Here is a 16,879-nt window from a genome sequence, read left to right as displayed (position 1 = left end):
ATCCTGTCATCATTAGGTCTACTTATGGGCCCATCTTTGTCTTTGCTTTATTTTAATGGTTACCTAGTGAAGTCGCTCAGTCCTGTCCGACTCTTTGCAACCCCATGGACTGTAGCCTACCAGGCTCCTCTGTCCATGGGATTTTCCAGGTGAGGGTACTGGAGTAGGTTGCCATTTCCTTCTCCAGGGGATCTTCCCAACCCAGGGGTCGATCCTGGGTCTCCTGCATTGCAAGCAGACGCTTCACCCTCTGAGCCACCAGGGAAGTCTAATGATTACCTAAGGAATCCTGAAAGACCTAGTTCCCGTTTACGTTAATAAAATAAAGCAGCCTCACCTGGTGTTTAGAAATGGGGATTTCTGATTTGCTTGGGTACGGTAGGTGACCTCTGGCGCCCAGTCCTTGGCTTATGCGGAGGCTGATATAAAGCGAGTGGAAGCAGGGCCTAGTCACCCTCTCTGGGGGGCAACTTGAGGATGACTGTGGCAGTGGCACAGGAATGCTGAAACAAGGGCCAGGCGAGTCACTTCTGCTCCAGAGGGAGAGCAGGACAGAGGGCTGGAGTCACACGCACTGGAGGGAGCCTGGCCGGTGGGTGGGGCCGCACTTTCATTGGATGAACTGAAGGGGCTCCAGGGGCCTGGGAATTTCCTCCTGATGCACACAAAGCCCAGAGTCGTTAACTTGGCACTGTTCAGGCTGTAGTGACTTCACTCAGGATGAGGCCTCCATAGTTCAATAGGCTTAATATACAGAGTAAAGGAATTTAGCAAATGAAAAAGTTGCACAAGTCAGTTCAGTTCAGTTACTCAGTCGTAACCAACTCTTTGCGACCCCATGAATCACAGCACGCCAGGCCTCCCTGTCCATCACCAACTCCCGGAGTTCACTCAGACTCATGTCCATCGAGTCGGTGATGCCATCCAGCCATCTCATTCTCTGTTGTCCCCTTCTCCTCCTGCCCCCAATCCTTCCCAGCATCAGAGTCTTTTCCAGTGAGTCAACTCTTCGCACAAGTCAGTATAACATAAAATAAGGCCTGCTCAGTTAGTCTGAAGTCACCTAATGAAGGAAGCTATCAGTCTTTACTTGACTGAATTGCAGGAAGCCTGAAACCCAGTGGGAAATGTTCGTTAATCTAAATACTTAGGGAAACTCAGGGACTTAGCAATGAAACAACCTTTTGAGGAAAGTTTTGGAATTTCCCTGTGAGCAGAAGGCCGAGTATGATTCACTAGAACTGACCTAGTCCATCACCAGCTTGTCAGTGCAATGGACGCGGGGGTGATGGCTCCAGGCTTTTTAAACACAGCCTCATCCAAACAGGACCTGTTCCTTGTTGAGCATGAGGTTAATACATGCAGACCACATGCAGGTGCAGGGGAAACATAATAAAAACAGCTCCTTTTCTTGAGCCTACATTTTAGTAAGAAGTTTATGTTATTGGAGAAATGTTTTGTTTTCTAACTTTTCCCTCTTGTCATTTGCGGATAGATCTTTAATCCGGCGTTCTTCCTAAAGATGATTTGATTTTGTTAGTAAGAGGAAGCAAGCTGAGAAATGAGATAGGTTTGCTGTCCAGTATCAGTGAGGTCCTAAACCCGGGCTCTTAAATGACTACTGCATGATATAGTGTTTTCTGGTCTGGGGCTCTGTCAAGCGTGGTCTTGACATGTCTTCTTCATCCTGTTTCTCAGAGATTTTGACTCTTTGGATGAGCAGAATGTGGAAAAAAATAACCAGCTGGCCTTCGATATTGCTGAGAAAGAGCTGGGCATTTCTCCCATCATGACAGGCAGAGAGATGGCCTCGGTGGGGGAGCCGGACAAGCTGTCCATGGTGATGTACCTGACCCAGTTCTACGAGATGTTCAAGGACTCACTCCCCTCCCGAGGTAAGGGTCCCTGGGGCTGCTTGGTGGCTCCCCGCGCCCCCCCTGCCATCAGACCCGTTTCTCTGCGGGTGTTGGCAGGCCCTCCTTCTGACCCACCTTTTGCTCAGCACACCTGCGAATGTGGAGTGCATGAGCATTCCTGTCCAGAGTCTTGTCCCTTTCTCTGCAGACCAGCCTCTTTGAAAAGTGCTTTTGCTGTGACCTGGGCTTCCTCACTGCCCATTCTCTGTGACACTTTGCAACCTAGTCTCTGCTCTGGCCCAACTGTTCTCCGTGGTCAGGGAGAATCACCAAATGCTTATCCTTCCCCCTTCTCACCTCTCAGGCACTTGGCTGTTTGTGTTGTTCAATGCTTGGAACGACGTCTGTTCCCTTGAAACTCTGTCTTGCTCTTGGCTTCTGTGATCCTGGACCACACTTGCCTCGTTCTCGTTCCTCTGTGACTGTTCCTTCTTTGACTGCTCTTTCTTCTGCTTTTTAGTATTTCCAGAAATCTTCCCTTGGCCCTCAGGCTGCTGGGAAATAGATGAAGTAAGCATCATGATGCTTACGCTTGTTGACCATGGTACCTGACTTGGTTTGCACCCCATTGCCTCCCCCTGTTCAACTGGAGGCAAGTCACTAAACTTCACTGTGCCTCAGTTTCCCCTTCTATAAAATGGGGGCAATATGTATATGATTAGATTGTGAAATGCTGAAAAGAGTGTTTGGCGAATGGAAGCACTTACATAAACATTAGTTCTTTCAATTATTATCTCAGTGTTACTGTTGTCACTAATGAAATGTTGGAATCCAGAGATTTGCGGTGCCATTCTCCAGTGTCTTCTAGCCATATACTTGTACACCTCCGGGCTTTTTCTTGTTAGAGATACAGTTCTTGCAACAGAAATTCACAAGTCTAACATCAGTATGCCCATCAGGGAGAGCCCCCTCCGTGTGAAGCTAAGCACAGGTGTTGCGTACCCCGGAACGATGACTTGGGTTGCACCTTGTCTTCCCCACGTCTCTCCCATTCTGTCTCTACTTGAACGTTTTATCCTTAAAGTGAGGCTTTGGCGCTCTGCTGAGACCCACACGCACTGGCAGATTGCAGTTTTTGAAAAGCAGAAGCGGAGGGTTTTGTGACTGAAGTTGATCGGGGCAAGTGTTGTTCCTATTTGTCTGCATGGAGAAGAGAAGACCTAGTGTGCAGACCTCTGTGTGCATTTTCTTCGGAGTTCTTGCCAGGTTCAGAGCACCCTGGCCCTCCTGCAGGGAGGCGTCCTCAGGGCTGTCCTTGAATGCTGCTGATTTCTGCCCTCAGACGTCTCAGACCTGAATGCGGAGGAGAGGGCTGTCCTAATAGCCAGCACCAAGTCCCCCATCTCCTTCCTGAGCAAACTCGGGCAGACCATTTCTCGGAAGCGCTCCCCCAAGGTAAGTGGACGGGATTTCCTCCAGCTGCAGAGCTAGAGGTGAGGTGCAGAGAGTGAAGGAACGTGGTTTCCCTCTGTTCTTGGTGCAGGACAAGAAGGAAAAAGACTTGGATGGTGCTGGGAAGAGGAGAAAGACCAGCCAGTCAGAGGAGGTGAGAGAAATGTCTGGGATTTGCCGGAGCGACTGTACTGTGCCTCTTCCTGGCTTAATCCCCCAGTTTCCGAGTTAGTATTGCTGGATCTTTCCAGTTCATCCAGGTGAGGAGGGTGGGCACGGATGCTTCCTGTGGCCTTGTGCCTCTGTTCTTTGGAGAGCATTCCAGGAGCACACGCATGTGCCCGTGGCTTCCCTTTCTCTGTGGAGTCACACACATGGTGCAGGGCAGAGGCCTTCTGGGGATGGGACCACACCAGCGAAAGCCAGCGCACCTCTTCATTGCTGCCCCCACCCTGAGTCCATCTTGAGAACCGCGAGGAGCGCTGTGACCTTGAGACCAGCCATCGCGCCAGGCCCAGGGGGGCAGGGGGCTGCTCTGACACGGGCGGCTCTCGGGGCCCTTGTTCCTCAGGAGGACACGCCCCGGGGTCACAGAGGAGGAAGGCCCACCCTGGTGAGCACGCTGACCGACCGGAGGATGGACGTGGCCCTCGGCAACCAGAACAAAGTGAAGTACATGGCAACCCAGCTGCTGGCCAAGTTTGAGGAGAATGCGCCCCCACAGTCTGCGGGTGTGAGGAGACAGGTAGGCCCCGCTCACCCGCCGGGACCTGGTCTGGCCTCAGAGGAGGGGGCTGGTGAGATGGGGCATGTCCCAGACCCCCCGAGGGCTCCAGGCTCAAGGCAGCGTCTGTGTGGGGTGGGACGAGGGTTACTGTCGTCCCCAGGCAGGTCCCAGGTGTCTGTGACAGACGCCCACCCGGACCTTTACAGCGTGGTGGGGTCTCAGTCTGCACGTAGGTGTGTGTTCAGATGCATACATATATGAGTAATAAACCATCGCTTGCCCCGATCAACTTCAGTCACAGAAACCTCTGCTTCTGCTTATTGAGGAAAATGCTGAAGAATAAATGTTGGTAATTAAGGCCCCTATAATGTTGTTAACGTTTTGCCACGTTTCTTTCGGGTCTTTCTTCAGTGCATCTTCATTTTCATAGTTGAGGTCATTGTTGCCATACACGTTTCTGTTCTGCTTTCTTCATGTAACTTTGGGCATATTTCCATGTTCCAAACTCCTTACAAATCTTCCAAAGAGTGCACTCTATGCCTTTCTTAACCCTTCCTCTGGTGCTGGATGTCAGCTTGTTTCTCATCACTAATGATAAGCACAGAGGTAAATACTCTGGCGATAAAGCTGCCTTATTAGACTGTCCTTGACAAGGTCAAGAGTGGGCGTGTTGTCAAGATGCTCCGTGGACTAGCCTCACTCCCCCGAGTCGTGCTGAGGGCTGGCCGGCAGTGTCTGTCCGGTCTTGTCTCTCCTCTTGCTTATCCAGAAGTCACTCTGGCTTCTCATGAGAGGAGGCGTTGGCACAGTGTGGTCCACACCGAAAGCTTCTTCCTGAGCCCCTGGTGCTTGAGTGCGCATCTCCTCTTCACCTGCTCCACGTCGTCAGCCCATTCCTATGGACCAAAGCGGGGCCCCCCACTTGAGCGTCTTCTCACGTCTGGTGCTCACTCAGATCCTCACACCTCAGGTGTCTGTGCTGAGGAGCCTGCAGCCCAGGCCCCGTCCTACCTCGGACAGCACCCCACGTTCCCGAGGTTGGACGGGGCCTGGGCTGCTGTCCGCCAGAGGAAGTTTGTCCTCAGGAGATGCACGCCTCATTTTCCAAGTGGCAGTTAGTGATTTAGGCTCAGAGCAGTGAGCTCGGGAAAGGGATACTCAGAATTACAGCTCTGTCTTCTCCTTTGCTTTGTTTTCGACCTAGTTGGGGGTTTGTTTTCTTTTTCACAAGTGTAACTTACATTTTTACATATATGTAAGTGTAACCTGTATATTTTTCTTTATAAGTGTAACTTCCTGGAGTTAATTCTCTGAGCCCTCCTTCAGTTCCTAGCTGTGTGTCTGTCTGCTGTGAGGATCATCTTTGTGTTTGCTGCCTTAATGTGTGTTTTTCTGTTTTTTTTTGTCTCCATGTGCTGTCCCTCCCCACACTGGCCTGTGTGTCACAGCCAGCACAGGAGCGTGGGGTCAGCCAGCCGTCCAGCTGCCTGCCCGAGCAGGGTCGCTCTGCTCCCACCCCCCAGTGGAAACAGGTAAAGGAACTGCCTGGGCCCAGGCCTTCCCACCCACTCCTCCTCTGAGCCAGCTGGGTGGAGGCCTAACTGGAGCCCCAGGTAGGGATCTGTGTGCATTTGAGCAGGCTCCAGGAAGGTTTAACAGAGAGCACTGACAATACCAGGCGTCCCTAATAGCTCAGTTGGTAAAGAATCCGCCTGCAATGCAGGAGACCCCGGTTCGATCCCTGGGTCGGGAAGATCTGCTGGAGAAGGGATAGGCTACCCACTCCAGTATTATTTGGCTTCCCTTGTGGCTCAGCTGGTAAAGAATCGCCTGCAATGCAGGAGACCTGGGTTCGATCCCTGGGTTGGGAAGATCCCCTGGAGAAGGGAAAGGCTACCCACTCCAGTATTCTGGCCTGGAGAATTCCATGGACTGTATAGTCCATGGGTTCGCAAAGAGTTGGACACGACTGAGTAGTCACTTTCACTAACACTATCGCGTGACCTCTATAACCCCTTCAGTTTGGGGAATCCAGTGAGCAGGCTGGGCTGTTTGTTTAGTGTTGAAACCAGCTGGGACTGCATGGTGAGGTTCTGGAGTCTTTGAGGTTTTGCTCTTATAACCTTAGTCCCAAGTTCACCTTTGGCTGACTTGTGTCTGCATGACCCCTGGAGGACCATCCTGAGTTTGGGGCTCGGGGCAGTGGGCCTTTTGTGATAAACAGGAAAATGTTATCCAGGTAATAGTTTCAAACTGTGGGTTTTTTCCCTTTGTTTCAAACCATGGACGGCAATCATCTATACTTTCTTGGTGTTTTAGCTACATTTAAAATATCCTTTTTAGAAACTTTCACCAAAGTGTCTGCAGAAACTCCTGTAGAGTGGCTTCTACACGGTAGAGTGGGGCAGAGAGAGAGGAGGTGGCGCCTGGTGGTCACAGGAAGCCCGTCAGCCATGGGAGGCCTCTGCTGCGTGCCTCCTGCATCAGGAGTACGGCCTGGGCCTGCCGTCTCTTGGTTTGGAATCACTGAGAACTGGGGTTCTGAGCGGTGGTCGGGTATGTGGCTATGGTGCCCTCCTGTGCTGGGAAGTGTTGGGAGGTGGTGAGTTAGGTTTAGTTGAATGACTTTTAGGGCAGATTGTTTCTTTGTTAACCTTTCTTTTAAGAATAAGCACATAAGGCAGGCCTGTGAGGCTGAAATGGAAGCTTGGGAGCAGAGTCCAGACTCACCACAAAGCCAAACTGCCTCTTTGTGTGCTTGGGGAGGGGTGGTCTTCTGAGAAAAACTCATTAGCAATTGATTTCTGTTTTACTGACTTACCCTTCGCCTTGAGTAGACCATCTGATTTAAAGGTCAGTCTTTAATGGAGGATCCCTGAAAGGGAAGATGAGCTACTTTCCCAGGTTCTTACACTCATCACAGAAGTGGCCTGAAACAGGAGCCCAGTCTCTGGGTGAAGAGATGACTTGAGTGGCACATCCTGGGGCGGTCCAGGGCAGGGACCCCTGCCAGGCTGCAGGGGCGCCTGGAGCCTCAGCCCGTGCGGGTGCTGCCTGTACATGTCTGGGTGATCTGCGGTCGCGGTCAGTGGAGTTGAGTACATACTGCCAGCTTCTCCAGGCAGAACAGAACCCTTAAAGTCAAGTTTGGTCTGGGAAGGCGCACCAGAGATACAGGTTAGAAGGCGAAGCCGGGTCTCTGCAGCTGTCAGACTTGTGCTGTGTGTTGTGTGAAGCAGAATTGTCAGCCTGCCCCGCTGTGGGGGGGCCGTGACCTCAGTTCACGACCTCATGAATGCATCATGTCACAGATGACACATCCTTAGTACTGACTCAGGGGTGGCGTCACGAGGCTTGCTTTGTGCACCTAATCCCTGAGAGAGAGAACACTGCCAAGTGCCACACAAATGGGGACACAGGAGGACTCCTTTGGGGGATTGGGGGAGCAGACAGAAGTGGTGTCCCTGCCTCCCTGCTCCCGGGCTTTGCAAGCAGCACCCCACACGTCGGTCTAGGTGTGAGAAAGCCGAGGCCCCTCTGACCTAGGAAGCTGGGGGTTTGTTAGGCACCAAAGGGTTCCTACACTGGAGACAGCCTCCCAGGAAGTGGACGCTGTGGAAAGGGGCATGTGGGAAGTGGTCTGGGGACGCTGTGCAGTGTCAGTTGGCAGAGGTGCTCTTTTTGTCTCCTGTCTCCTGCTCTTTCCTGTGTTTCCTTGGTCATCTCCCAGAACCTTTTGAGTGTGAGGGAGGGTATGTCCTGGGTCCCTCTTTTCTGCCCCCAACTTTCTTGATAAACCAACAAAGAAGAATATGCTCCAGGTCTGTGGGATTTAAAAAGTGCTGCACTGTAGGTCCTGAGCCCACAGCGGCTGCACAAGACTCGGATCTGCAGACAGTGTGCCTCCAACCAGAGGCCGACAGCAGGTGGGGCAGGTGCTTCCTGAAGACACGGATTTGTGCTTACGGAGGCACGGGGTCGGGGAGGGGTCTCAGCCTGCCTTTGGCAGGTGCCTCTCATCCTTCCAGAACCAGCCTCAGCATGGCCATCTTTTCACCTATGTTCTCTCTGTTTATGTCTGTTGGTGTAAAAGCGACGGGACAAGGAGCGTTCTCGGACCTGCCCCAAAAAAGTGATCACCCTCTCTCCTCCCCCTACTCCGTCTCCCTGTCGGGCACGTGGCGGCCAGCAGGTGACCCCCTCTGCATGCTCTGCTATCCTGTGTGCCTGCCTGCCTATGTGGGTGGCCAGGGTGGAGACCAAGTCAGAGTCCCCTCGTTTCCGTGGTGACCGGTACTGGTGGGCCTCAGGGTAGCAATTGTATGTTCAAACCCTGGGTGGTTTAATCCAGTCCCATATCATAAGATGACTGTGCAGCTGTAAACTGAAATTTAAACTACACTGACCCAGACACAAGGTTCGACAGCCCGAGCACATTTTCACGTAGCCCTGCTGGAGTCATCCATGTTGGTCTTGCTGCCCAGGGAGACACAGTTCAGGTGGACTTTGGAAGCTTTTTCTAAGGCTTCTCTTTATGTGTTTGGTTCCTTCCGATTTTGAGAACCTGCCTCCTGTTTATCTGGCTTTTGCCAACAAGTGGCTGCCCTTCCGTCCACCCAACTCGCTCTCCAGGCAGACACTGGAGAACTGCTTCATGGCAAGTAGGCCACGCATGTTTGTGGCCAGCACGCCTGTTGAAAGTGCGGTTACAGAACAGTGTTTTTGATTTCTGTTGCACGTCCCTGTAAAATAAAACATTGATTTTAAAGAAAGGCATGGTCTATGGAAAGACGTTTCCTTAGCTATGGTAACCTGTTCGGGAGGTGACCCCGTGCTGTGTCTGATGAACAGTCCCAGCTGTTGTCCCTGGGTCTGGACCCTGAGCCCTTTTGGGGCCACAACTGCCCTGGGCCCTGTCCCTGCCAGAGAACCACCACGGGAGTTTCCTGTGAGCCGGGCAGAGTTCTGAGCACTTTCCTATGTTGTCTCAGTCTCTTCTGTTGATAACTTTACGAGGCAGGTCCCGTTAGCTGCCTCTTACAGCTGAGGAGACAAAGGCGGAGGGTCAGGAGGCCAGGTCATGCAATGAACAGTGATCCAAGAGCTGAGCCCAAGTGTGTGACTCTGGAGCCTGAGCCTTAGCCTCATCCGGCCCTCAGGGACTCCCCTGCTCATGGGCTCCAGAGAAACTTGGAAGCTTTGGGTCAGTTTTGCACAGGCGCAGGGCCATGCAGTGAATCCTGGGTTATCCAGAGTGATCAGAGGCCTCCACAACCCCATGGCTGCTCCTCAGGACAGCAAGGGCCTGTGTACCGGGCCCTGTCCTCCTGTGCACAGTTCTTTGCTCTCCTCACCCTGTCCTGTGTTCCCATTCAGGGACCATGTCCCACCCTGGAGTTCCCTGTGGACTGTTGTCATGGTCATTTACTCCAGCCGATTTCCACATCCCCACCTTTCCTTCCTAATGTTTTGTTGTGGAAAGCTAACCTGCCTCTCCTGTTAACCTCCCATTGAACGCCTGGCCGTGTGCTGCTGTGTGGAAGAAACATGTCTGCTCCACCTTTGTACTAACCGTAGCCCTTTATCCATGTGGCTGGCTCGTAGGAGGACAGATGTGCTGGGAGTTGTCCTTGGGTGATGGGGGTTTAATGTGGATGGGGTTGTGGTTGCTGGGGTCAGCAGGCCGCAGGATGTGTACTGAAATGAACCCTGACTCTCATGCTATCACTCAGTAGATCCAGATAGAGAGTTTGGATGGAGCTTAAGTTTCTGCTTTGTTGCCAACAGACACACAGGGATCTTGATGCCGACAGCCGTGGCAAGCAGAGCCCCCAGCACGAGAGGGTAAAGGCATGCCCATGGCATGGGACGCTGGCAGCCACACAGACGCAGCACGCTAGGGCGGGGGGCAGGGGGGAGGCGGGCGTGGCCCCTGTCCCTTGCTTTTTGCACACTCTGGTCACCCAGCCAAGAGCCAGAACTCTTTGCTAGCAGTGATGACCCATGGGAATAGCATTCCCGAAGAGCATCCATCCACTCCAGAAAAGAACCCTGAGATGTGTGCTCCTATGAAAGGCCTCTTCCTCCTGCCCTCAGCCCCCTTTCCCACCCGTAAATACGTGCTTTTGACTCCAGGGGAAGGGTCAGGTTCCAGAAGCCGGAGGAATTTGCTTGGCTCTTCTGTGAGTCTGGGATCTTGAGGTAGAAATCCCGAGGAAGCCAGAGCTCTTACCAGCGTGCGGAGTTTTCAAGGATGAAGAGGACAGGGCAGGGAAGGAAGGTGACGACAGAGTCTGTGACGGGGAGCTGTCGATCCTCTGAGAAACTAGGGGGCAGACGGCCAGTCACACTTGGTTGTCGAATAATCTGATGAGTAGCAGAGATGCCCATGTAAAAACCTACTGACTTTATGGAACTTTCTGGGTTGTTGTCACCCTTTAATTGATCCCTGAGTGGATGCCTCTCTGCAGCCAGAGCAAGTATCAGCTCTCGCCGTTCATTTCATGTGGGCCTTCTCCTCTTTCTTTTTTTTTTGGCTTCCCTCTGCCTTTGCTCTGAGAAGCGTGCTCATGACTGAGCAGTAGGTCCGGCTCCCCGGGCCCATCAGGAAAGTAGCAGTAGCCCTGTGTCTCTGTACTGTCACCAGGGCGACGGGAAGCAGGTCCCTGAACAGGAGGCGGGGCTGGGTGGCCTTTTCACGTCACCTGTGTCACCATGGCCTCGCCGCTGCATGTGCCCAGCCTCTTTCATCCTTCTTCCCAGGCTGGTTCCTCTCAAGAAGAAATCTCAGCCTTTTCACTGAACAGGGCCAAACCCTCTGCTTTGGGGAATGCATATTTGAGTGGGGGGATCCCGATGATTTTGACTGAAGCAGAGCCTCAGCAGGAACAGAGGGAAGAGTGGTGAATGAGAGGAGAGACTGGACGGAGCAGCAGGTAGAAGCTTGGGGCTGCGGGGTATAGCAGGAAGTGGTCAGGTTGGCCGGAAGCTCCTTTCATCATCCCGGGGCCGGTTTCCAGGCTCCTCGGTGCAGGGCTCCCGTCCAGATGCTCTCGAGGGTCACTGCTTATGTCCCTGCCAGACTGTTCCTCCACCACCCCCATACAGCTGTATGTTCGCCTGCTTCTTTACCGTCCAGGGAGTTCGGTCTTTTCTATCTGAGCCTCTAAAGCAGAGGCTGGTGACATTCTCCATCACTCCATCACACCCGAAGCTTTGCAGTTAGTGTGAGCTGAAGTAGGGGAGCTCAGAGCCGAGAGGTGCCTCTTCCCTACACCCTGCAGGTATCTCAGCCAGAACCTGCAGGAAATGAAGCAGTTACCGCTCGCCAAGTTCTCAGCCCCTCCTCACTGGGGCCCAGAGAATCTGGCTGCTGGGCCCACTAGCTTCACGTGCTGCATGGGGGCTGCAGAGGGTTGGGGGCTGGCTCCAGGGTCAGCTTGGCTTCTCTCAGCCCCACCAGAAGAAGGAGGAGCCACTTTCCTGGCTTTTTTGTAGAAAGAGTGAGCTTCACTTCAGATCTGATGTCCCTGTGGTCCCCTCCACGTCAGGCCAGCAGAGTGATGAGCTGGTGGAATCCCCTCTGCCCAAGAGAGATTCCAGTTCAGGCTGTAAGGGGCTTGGCAGGGCACACAGGACGTGTGGGCTGGACACCGCCTAGAATGAGCCATTGCTGCTTCTGGAACTGTTTTTTTTTTTACTGCATTTGTAATCCAGATAAAGGGTCTGAAACTGCCAAGCTCCTTGTGTTCAGGACAGTGTATGACTTTTAATTTCACATTTCCTTTGGGTTTTTTTTTCTCCATCTTGTATCTTGTAGCCAGAGCCTGAGCCTTCTCGTCGATTTTTTGTCGATCAGTGGGAGCTTTCTCTAAGCCTCCGCTCCGCCAGCCGCCCCGCTTCTCCTTCCTCCGACTCCCTCCGACAGGTAGCTCGGCCCAGTCGGGGCAAAGCTGCTTCCTCTCCAGCCTCCACTCTCTTCTCCCACACAAATGTCCTTCCTGTCTCCTTAGGGACCCAGCTGTGTGTGTCTGTCATGCATGTGAGAATGGTAGGCGTCCACCTGAGTTCAGGCGGCTGCTCACTTCACTGCAGCAAATTCTGTCCACTTTGGCCCACATTTGCCATATTCCAAAAATACCAGTTAATGATAGAGCGTTTTTAACTCCACGTGCCTTCCTATTAATGCATTATAAAATAAGAACTGTAGTGTAATTACATCTCCTAAAGGGAGTGGTGGCTACCCACTATTCCAAGTGCCTCTTGAACTGGAATCATGTGAGGCATGAGCTCTGCTGGGTCCTACGATGGAGCTGACCCAGACGTGCAGGGTTTGCAGACAGATGGCAGGGCCCTAGGCCCATTCTGTCTGTCCCTGTTCTTGAACTGCTGGCAGACTGTGCAGAATGGAGTGGGTGTGTGGTGGCCACAGTGTCAGTCCAGAGATAGCTACATTGCAACTGTTTCTTGAGAGGAAAACCATCTGCTGTTCATGCTGAAAACAGAACTGCAGGTGACAGGTGCTTCTGTGCCAGGCAGCCCTGGGCTGCGCTTGCTGAGTGTGCTGGTTTCTGATGGGAGCACAGGGCCCCGGCTGAGCTGGGATGACCCCAAGCTTGCTCCGTGTCACGGCCTTCAACGCAGTGTCTGGTCCGTGTGCTCACTCGTCTGCTGTAGCGGATGTGCTGTTTTCTGCCCCTGGGGTTAGCTTGGCTGCACCTGAGTGTCTGTCTGTTCCAGGCTTACGCTTCCCTCACGTCTATATCTAAAGAGGGCTTAGGTCTAAGAGCCACTTGTGTTTCTCAACCACCGATGGGTATGAGCTGTGAGTTAATGAGCAAATGGCACTAATCTTTGGAAATCTCCTTATTTTACGTTGAAAATATAATTGATCCCTCAGCTCCCGCTGAACCTTGGGAACTGCTTGATGTGCAGCTGCTGTCCTCGTAGTCCCCGGAGCGTTTCCCCGGAGCGTTCCTCTGGTGTCCTCGCCCCGTCGGGGACATGCTGGTGCTCAGGCTTGTGGTTCCCTCCCATATGGCCACTTGCCGGGGTTGCTGGCATCCCCAGCCCTCCTGCACGTTCTGGATGAGGAATGAGAGAGCGGGCTCCTCAGGCCCGCGGGCACACGGCTGCTGAGAGTCACACACGGGCTGTGGGTGAGGCTTTGGCCTCACTCTCTGCAGACGAGCTCAAAGCAGGGTTTCCACAAGAAGGCTTGCCATTGAAATGCGTAGTTTTCTCCTGTGACTTCTTCAGCTTTGCTTGAAATAAGGATTGAGATAGTTGGATTTTTTTCTTTTATCTTGTTTTACCTTAATGAAGGACCCCTCCTGGATGGAAGCACATCTGGCTTCCACAGCAGCCCTGCAGATTCCTGCAGCGGCTTCAGCAGTGCCCTGGCCAACCCAGATGGCTTTGGCCTCAGGGCCCAGGGGAACACAGAACTTTCCACGGGAGAAGGGGCAGAGGAAGGTTCTTCCTGGTAAAGCCAGGGCCTCTGTTGCCCAGCACGGGGTCTCTGAGTGCAGCAGTTACCAGTGAGGATGGATGTCATCCCCGGGGACTCACATTACCCAGGCGGAGAGTTGGCCTTGCTGTCTTTCTGTTAGTAAATAAGAAAGCAGCTCCCTAAGCCCTCTCCCAGGCTGGGGACGTGCCCGCTGTCTGGTGCCTGCTGTCTACAAGGTTTGGGGTGGGGGAATCCACTTGAATTCTTAGTATGCAATTTGAGCCACTGGGCCATAGGCCCTTCCCACTCTTGTCTGCTCACATCCACCCTGTCCTCCCACCTGCCTGTCCCCTGCACTTCTTCCAGAGACGGAGAGAGACCAGGCTCTCCTTCCTGAATTTCATTGTCTCTGCAGCCGTTGCCCCCGCCTGTGCGACGCCAGCGTGTGGACACTGACACCTTGTCCCCTGCTCGTGGGCACTGTGTTGGCATGTTTGTTGCTGCACCTTGTGTTCATTTTATACCTTTCAAAGATTTTTTTTCCCCCCGTCTTCTTAATTTATTTATTTTTTTCCTTCTCATTTTCCTTCTTTCTGGTCATTTTACAATCTCCAACCGATAGAAGTATATAAAGATGTACACGGGCGGAGTGAGCTCATTGGCTGAGCAGATAGCCAATCAGCTTCAAAGGAAAGAACAACCCAAAACCCTTCTAGACAAGAAGGAACTGGTAAGATACGTTCAGGGCACTGTCTGTCTGGATAAGGCAGCTCTGGAGAACACGCCTGCTTTGCTCTAAGTAGCTCTAGTGACATACGCAGCCACTGTGTGCCATGTGGTGTGTGGTTTTCTTTTTTTTTTTTGAGGTGTCTGTATTTTGTAACTGACCTTCCAGGACTGAAATTGTTGTTTAGAATGTTGTGTAAACAGTATACACAGAATCTCCTAGTGAGTGCTCTAGGGTCCAGGAGCCTGTGTCCAAGGAGAACCACAGGAGCACCTTCAGATCAGAGTCTGTTGAAATAACTTGGTTTGATCGTTAATAGACAGCAGAGAACAGACTCAGTGCCGAGTGCTGCGTGGGCACAAGGCTCTGGTCCCCAGGCTGAGCCGCTTAGTGAGGGTCATGCACCTGGGGAGTGCTAGGAGACCTCTCCCTGACCTGAGCCTCCCTCCCCCAGGGCTCCATAAAGAAGGAGTTCCCACAGAACTTGGGAGGCAGCGACACCTGCTATTTCTGCCAGAAGCGGGTCTACGTGATGGAGCGGCTGAGCGCCGAGGGCAAGTTCTTCCACAGGAGCTGCTTCAAGTGTGAGCACTGTGCTACCACCCTGCGCCTGTCGGCCTACGCCTACGCCCTCGAGGACGGTGAGCTCCCCGTGCCGGAGGTGCACCCGGACACAGCCCCCACTGCTTGCTAACACAGATGCTTTTCTTTCTGCCTCTCCTGGGCATTCCCGCCCCGTCCGCAGAGTCACCAGGCAGTGTCATAGATGACTCGGTGACCATGGAGAAGAGTAGGGCATGTGTTTACCTAAACGCCTGCCCTGGCTTCATAGATAACCTGCTCTCCTACCTCATGGCAGGATCTTAAGTTGAAAGGGACCAAGGAGAATAAGTCTTTTTGTCTTTACTTTAGAGAAGAAGAATCACAGTCTGATAGAAGCCGCGTTTCTTGTCCGAGGTCAGTGGCAGCACATTGAAACTGTGTCCTTGGCCACTGTTCTCGGACTTTGGCTTCCCAAAGGTGCCCGAGTTGTGTGCATTGTCACCCATTCTCTCTCGCATCCGCCTCTCTGTGGAATGGAGAGCACGTGGCACAGGGCTTCATCTGCTTTACTGTGCTGGTCAGGCCCTGGCCTTTTGTGGTATTTGTTGATTTCATAATGGAATGACCTTGACAAGGCAGAAGGTGGAGGATTATGCAAACTGGTAACAAAGCCTAATGGAGAGGCATGTCTGCCACCTGAAAAACCTTGGGGTTAACTGCAAACAGTCACCCAAGACATTGATGATTTCTACACCCGTTCCTACAGGACCCCAGAGGGACTTTTTGAGAGGCCGTCTTACTGATCCAACAGTGATGAAAAGATGCAGGTGAATAGGAGGGGGAGTGAATCCTCTTGGGGTGGCCTTCACACAGGAGGGGGCTGCCTGCAGTAAGGAGATAGTCAGTCACCCAGGCTCTTTGAATAGTGAGTGAGGGGAGCTGAGGAAAGCTGGCTCTTACTCTTGGGGCCCCTGGTCCTCTGGTCACACGAATGGGAAGTGAGGGCAGGGCTGCAGCTCTCTGTGCCGTGCACACCGGGTCTTCGGAGAACGCCTTTGATCTCCCCAACAGGCTTGGTAAATGAAGCCCGCCCAGTGTTTCTGTCTGTGAGGTTTGCCTGGACGGATCCCTCCAGGTCCAGCAAATTGATCCACAAGTATTTTTGCCCCTAGATTCTGTGCCACACCTGGAGACTCATTCTCTTATGGGGTGGATGGAGTGTAAACAGGCTGGGTCCTATGAGGGATGCCCTGGCAGCAGACAGTGTGAGAATGACTGCGGACTCCAGGGCACAGTGCAGGCTCTGACTTTGTACAGTGCAGAGGAGGCGGGATCCGTGACGCTCAGAGTCAGGAAGCATCTCACCTGTCCTGGGAGGACTCTGGAGAGCGGTGGGTGAGGCTTCCCTGCCTTTCTGAAATAAATCCCACTTGGTAATGGTGTCTGATCCTTTCAAAGTGCTGTTCAGTGTGGTTTGCTTTAGTTTGTGGAGAATTTTTGCACCTGTGTTCATCAGGGATATTGGTCTGTAGTTTTCTCGCAGACTCCTTATCTGACTTTTGGTATGAGGGTGATGGTGGTCTCATGAATGAGTTGGGAGTGTCCCCGTTCAGTTGTTTGGATGCATTTGAGAAGGCTTGTTGTTAGTTCTTTAAATGTTTGATAGAATTCACCAGTGAAACCATCCAGTCTGGGGCTTCTCTGTTTTGTGAGAATTTTAGTCCCTGATGCAGTCTCCTTACTCAGTACTGGTCAGTTCAGGTTTTCTGTTTCTTTATGCTGCTGCTGCTGCTGCTGCTGCTGCTAAGTCACTTCAGTCGTGTCCGACTCTGTGTGACCCCATAGACGGAAGCCCACCAGGCTCCCCCTTCCCTGGGATTCTCCAGGCAAGAACACTGGAGTGGGTTGCCATTTCCTTCTCTAATGTGTGAAAGTGAAAAGTGAAAGTGAAGTCGCTCAGTCGTGTCCGACCCTTAGCGACCCCACGGACTGCAGCCTACCAGGCTCCTCCATCCATGGGATTTTCTAGGCAAGAGTACTGGAGTGGCTTGCCATTGCCTTCTCTGTCTTTATGATGAGATTTGATAAATTATGTTTCTAGGAATTTATTCATTATCTAGATC

The 16,879-nt window shown here is 52.6% G+C and overlaps 1 protein-coding gene across 17 annotated transcripts in view; it reads left to right on the top strand.

Annotated features, from left to right (window-relative positions):
- MICAL3 (microtubule associated monooxygenase, calponin and LIM domain containing 3) overlaps positions 1–16,879 on the top strand; it is a 141,732-nt gene that overhangs the window by 80,105 nt on the left and 44,748 nt on the right. For 10 of the 17 annotated variants that reach the window (XM_088837468.1, XM_055396245.2, XM_055396247.2 and 7 more), the window contains 10 exons: positions 1,699–1,895; positions 3,199–3,311; positions 3,400–3,462; positions 3,880–4,053; positions 5,484–5,567; positions 8,129–8,227; positions 9,823–9,879; positions 11,855–11,962; positions 14,109–14,216; positions 14,668–14,854. In XM_088837468.1, coding sequence (XP_088693594.1) covers positions 1,699–1,895; positions 3,199–3,311; positions 3,400–3,462; positions 3,880–4,053; positions 5,484–5,567; positions 8,129–8,227; positions 9,823–9,879; positions 11,855–11,962; positions 14,109–14,216; positions 14,668–14,854 — 1,190 coding nt within the window. The remainder of the gene's footprint in view (positions 1–1,698; positions 1,896–3,198; positions 3,312–3,399; positions 3,463–3,879; positions 4,054–5,483; positions 5,568–8,128; positions 8,228–9,822; positions 9,880–11,854; positions 11,963–14,108; positions 14,217–14,667; positions 14,855–16,879) is intronic. The other 7 variants (XM_088837477.1, XM_055396259.2, XM_088837470.1 and 4 more) reach the window with 6 other exon arrangements.

Source organism: Moschus berezovskii, chromosome 6 (assembly GCF_049115385.1).
Source record: "Moschus berezovskii isolate FMDL1 chromosome 6, NW_MosBer_1.0, whole genome shotgun sequence".
Lineage (NCBI taxonomy): Eukaryota > Metazoa > Chordata > Mammalia > Artiodactyla > Moschidae > Moschus > Moschus berezovskii.
This window is presented reverse-complemented; position numbering and strand designations above follow the sequence as displayed.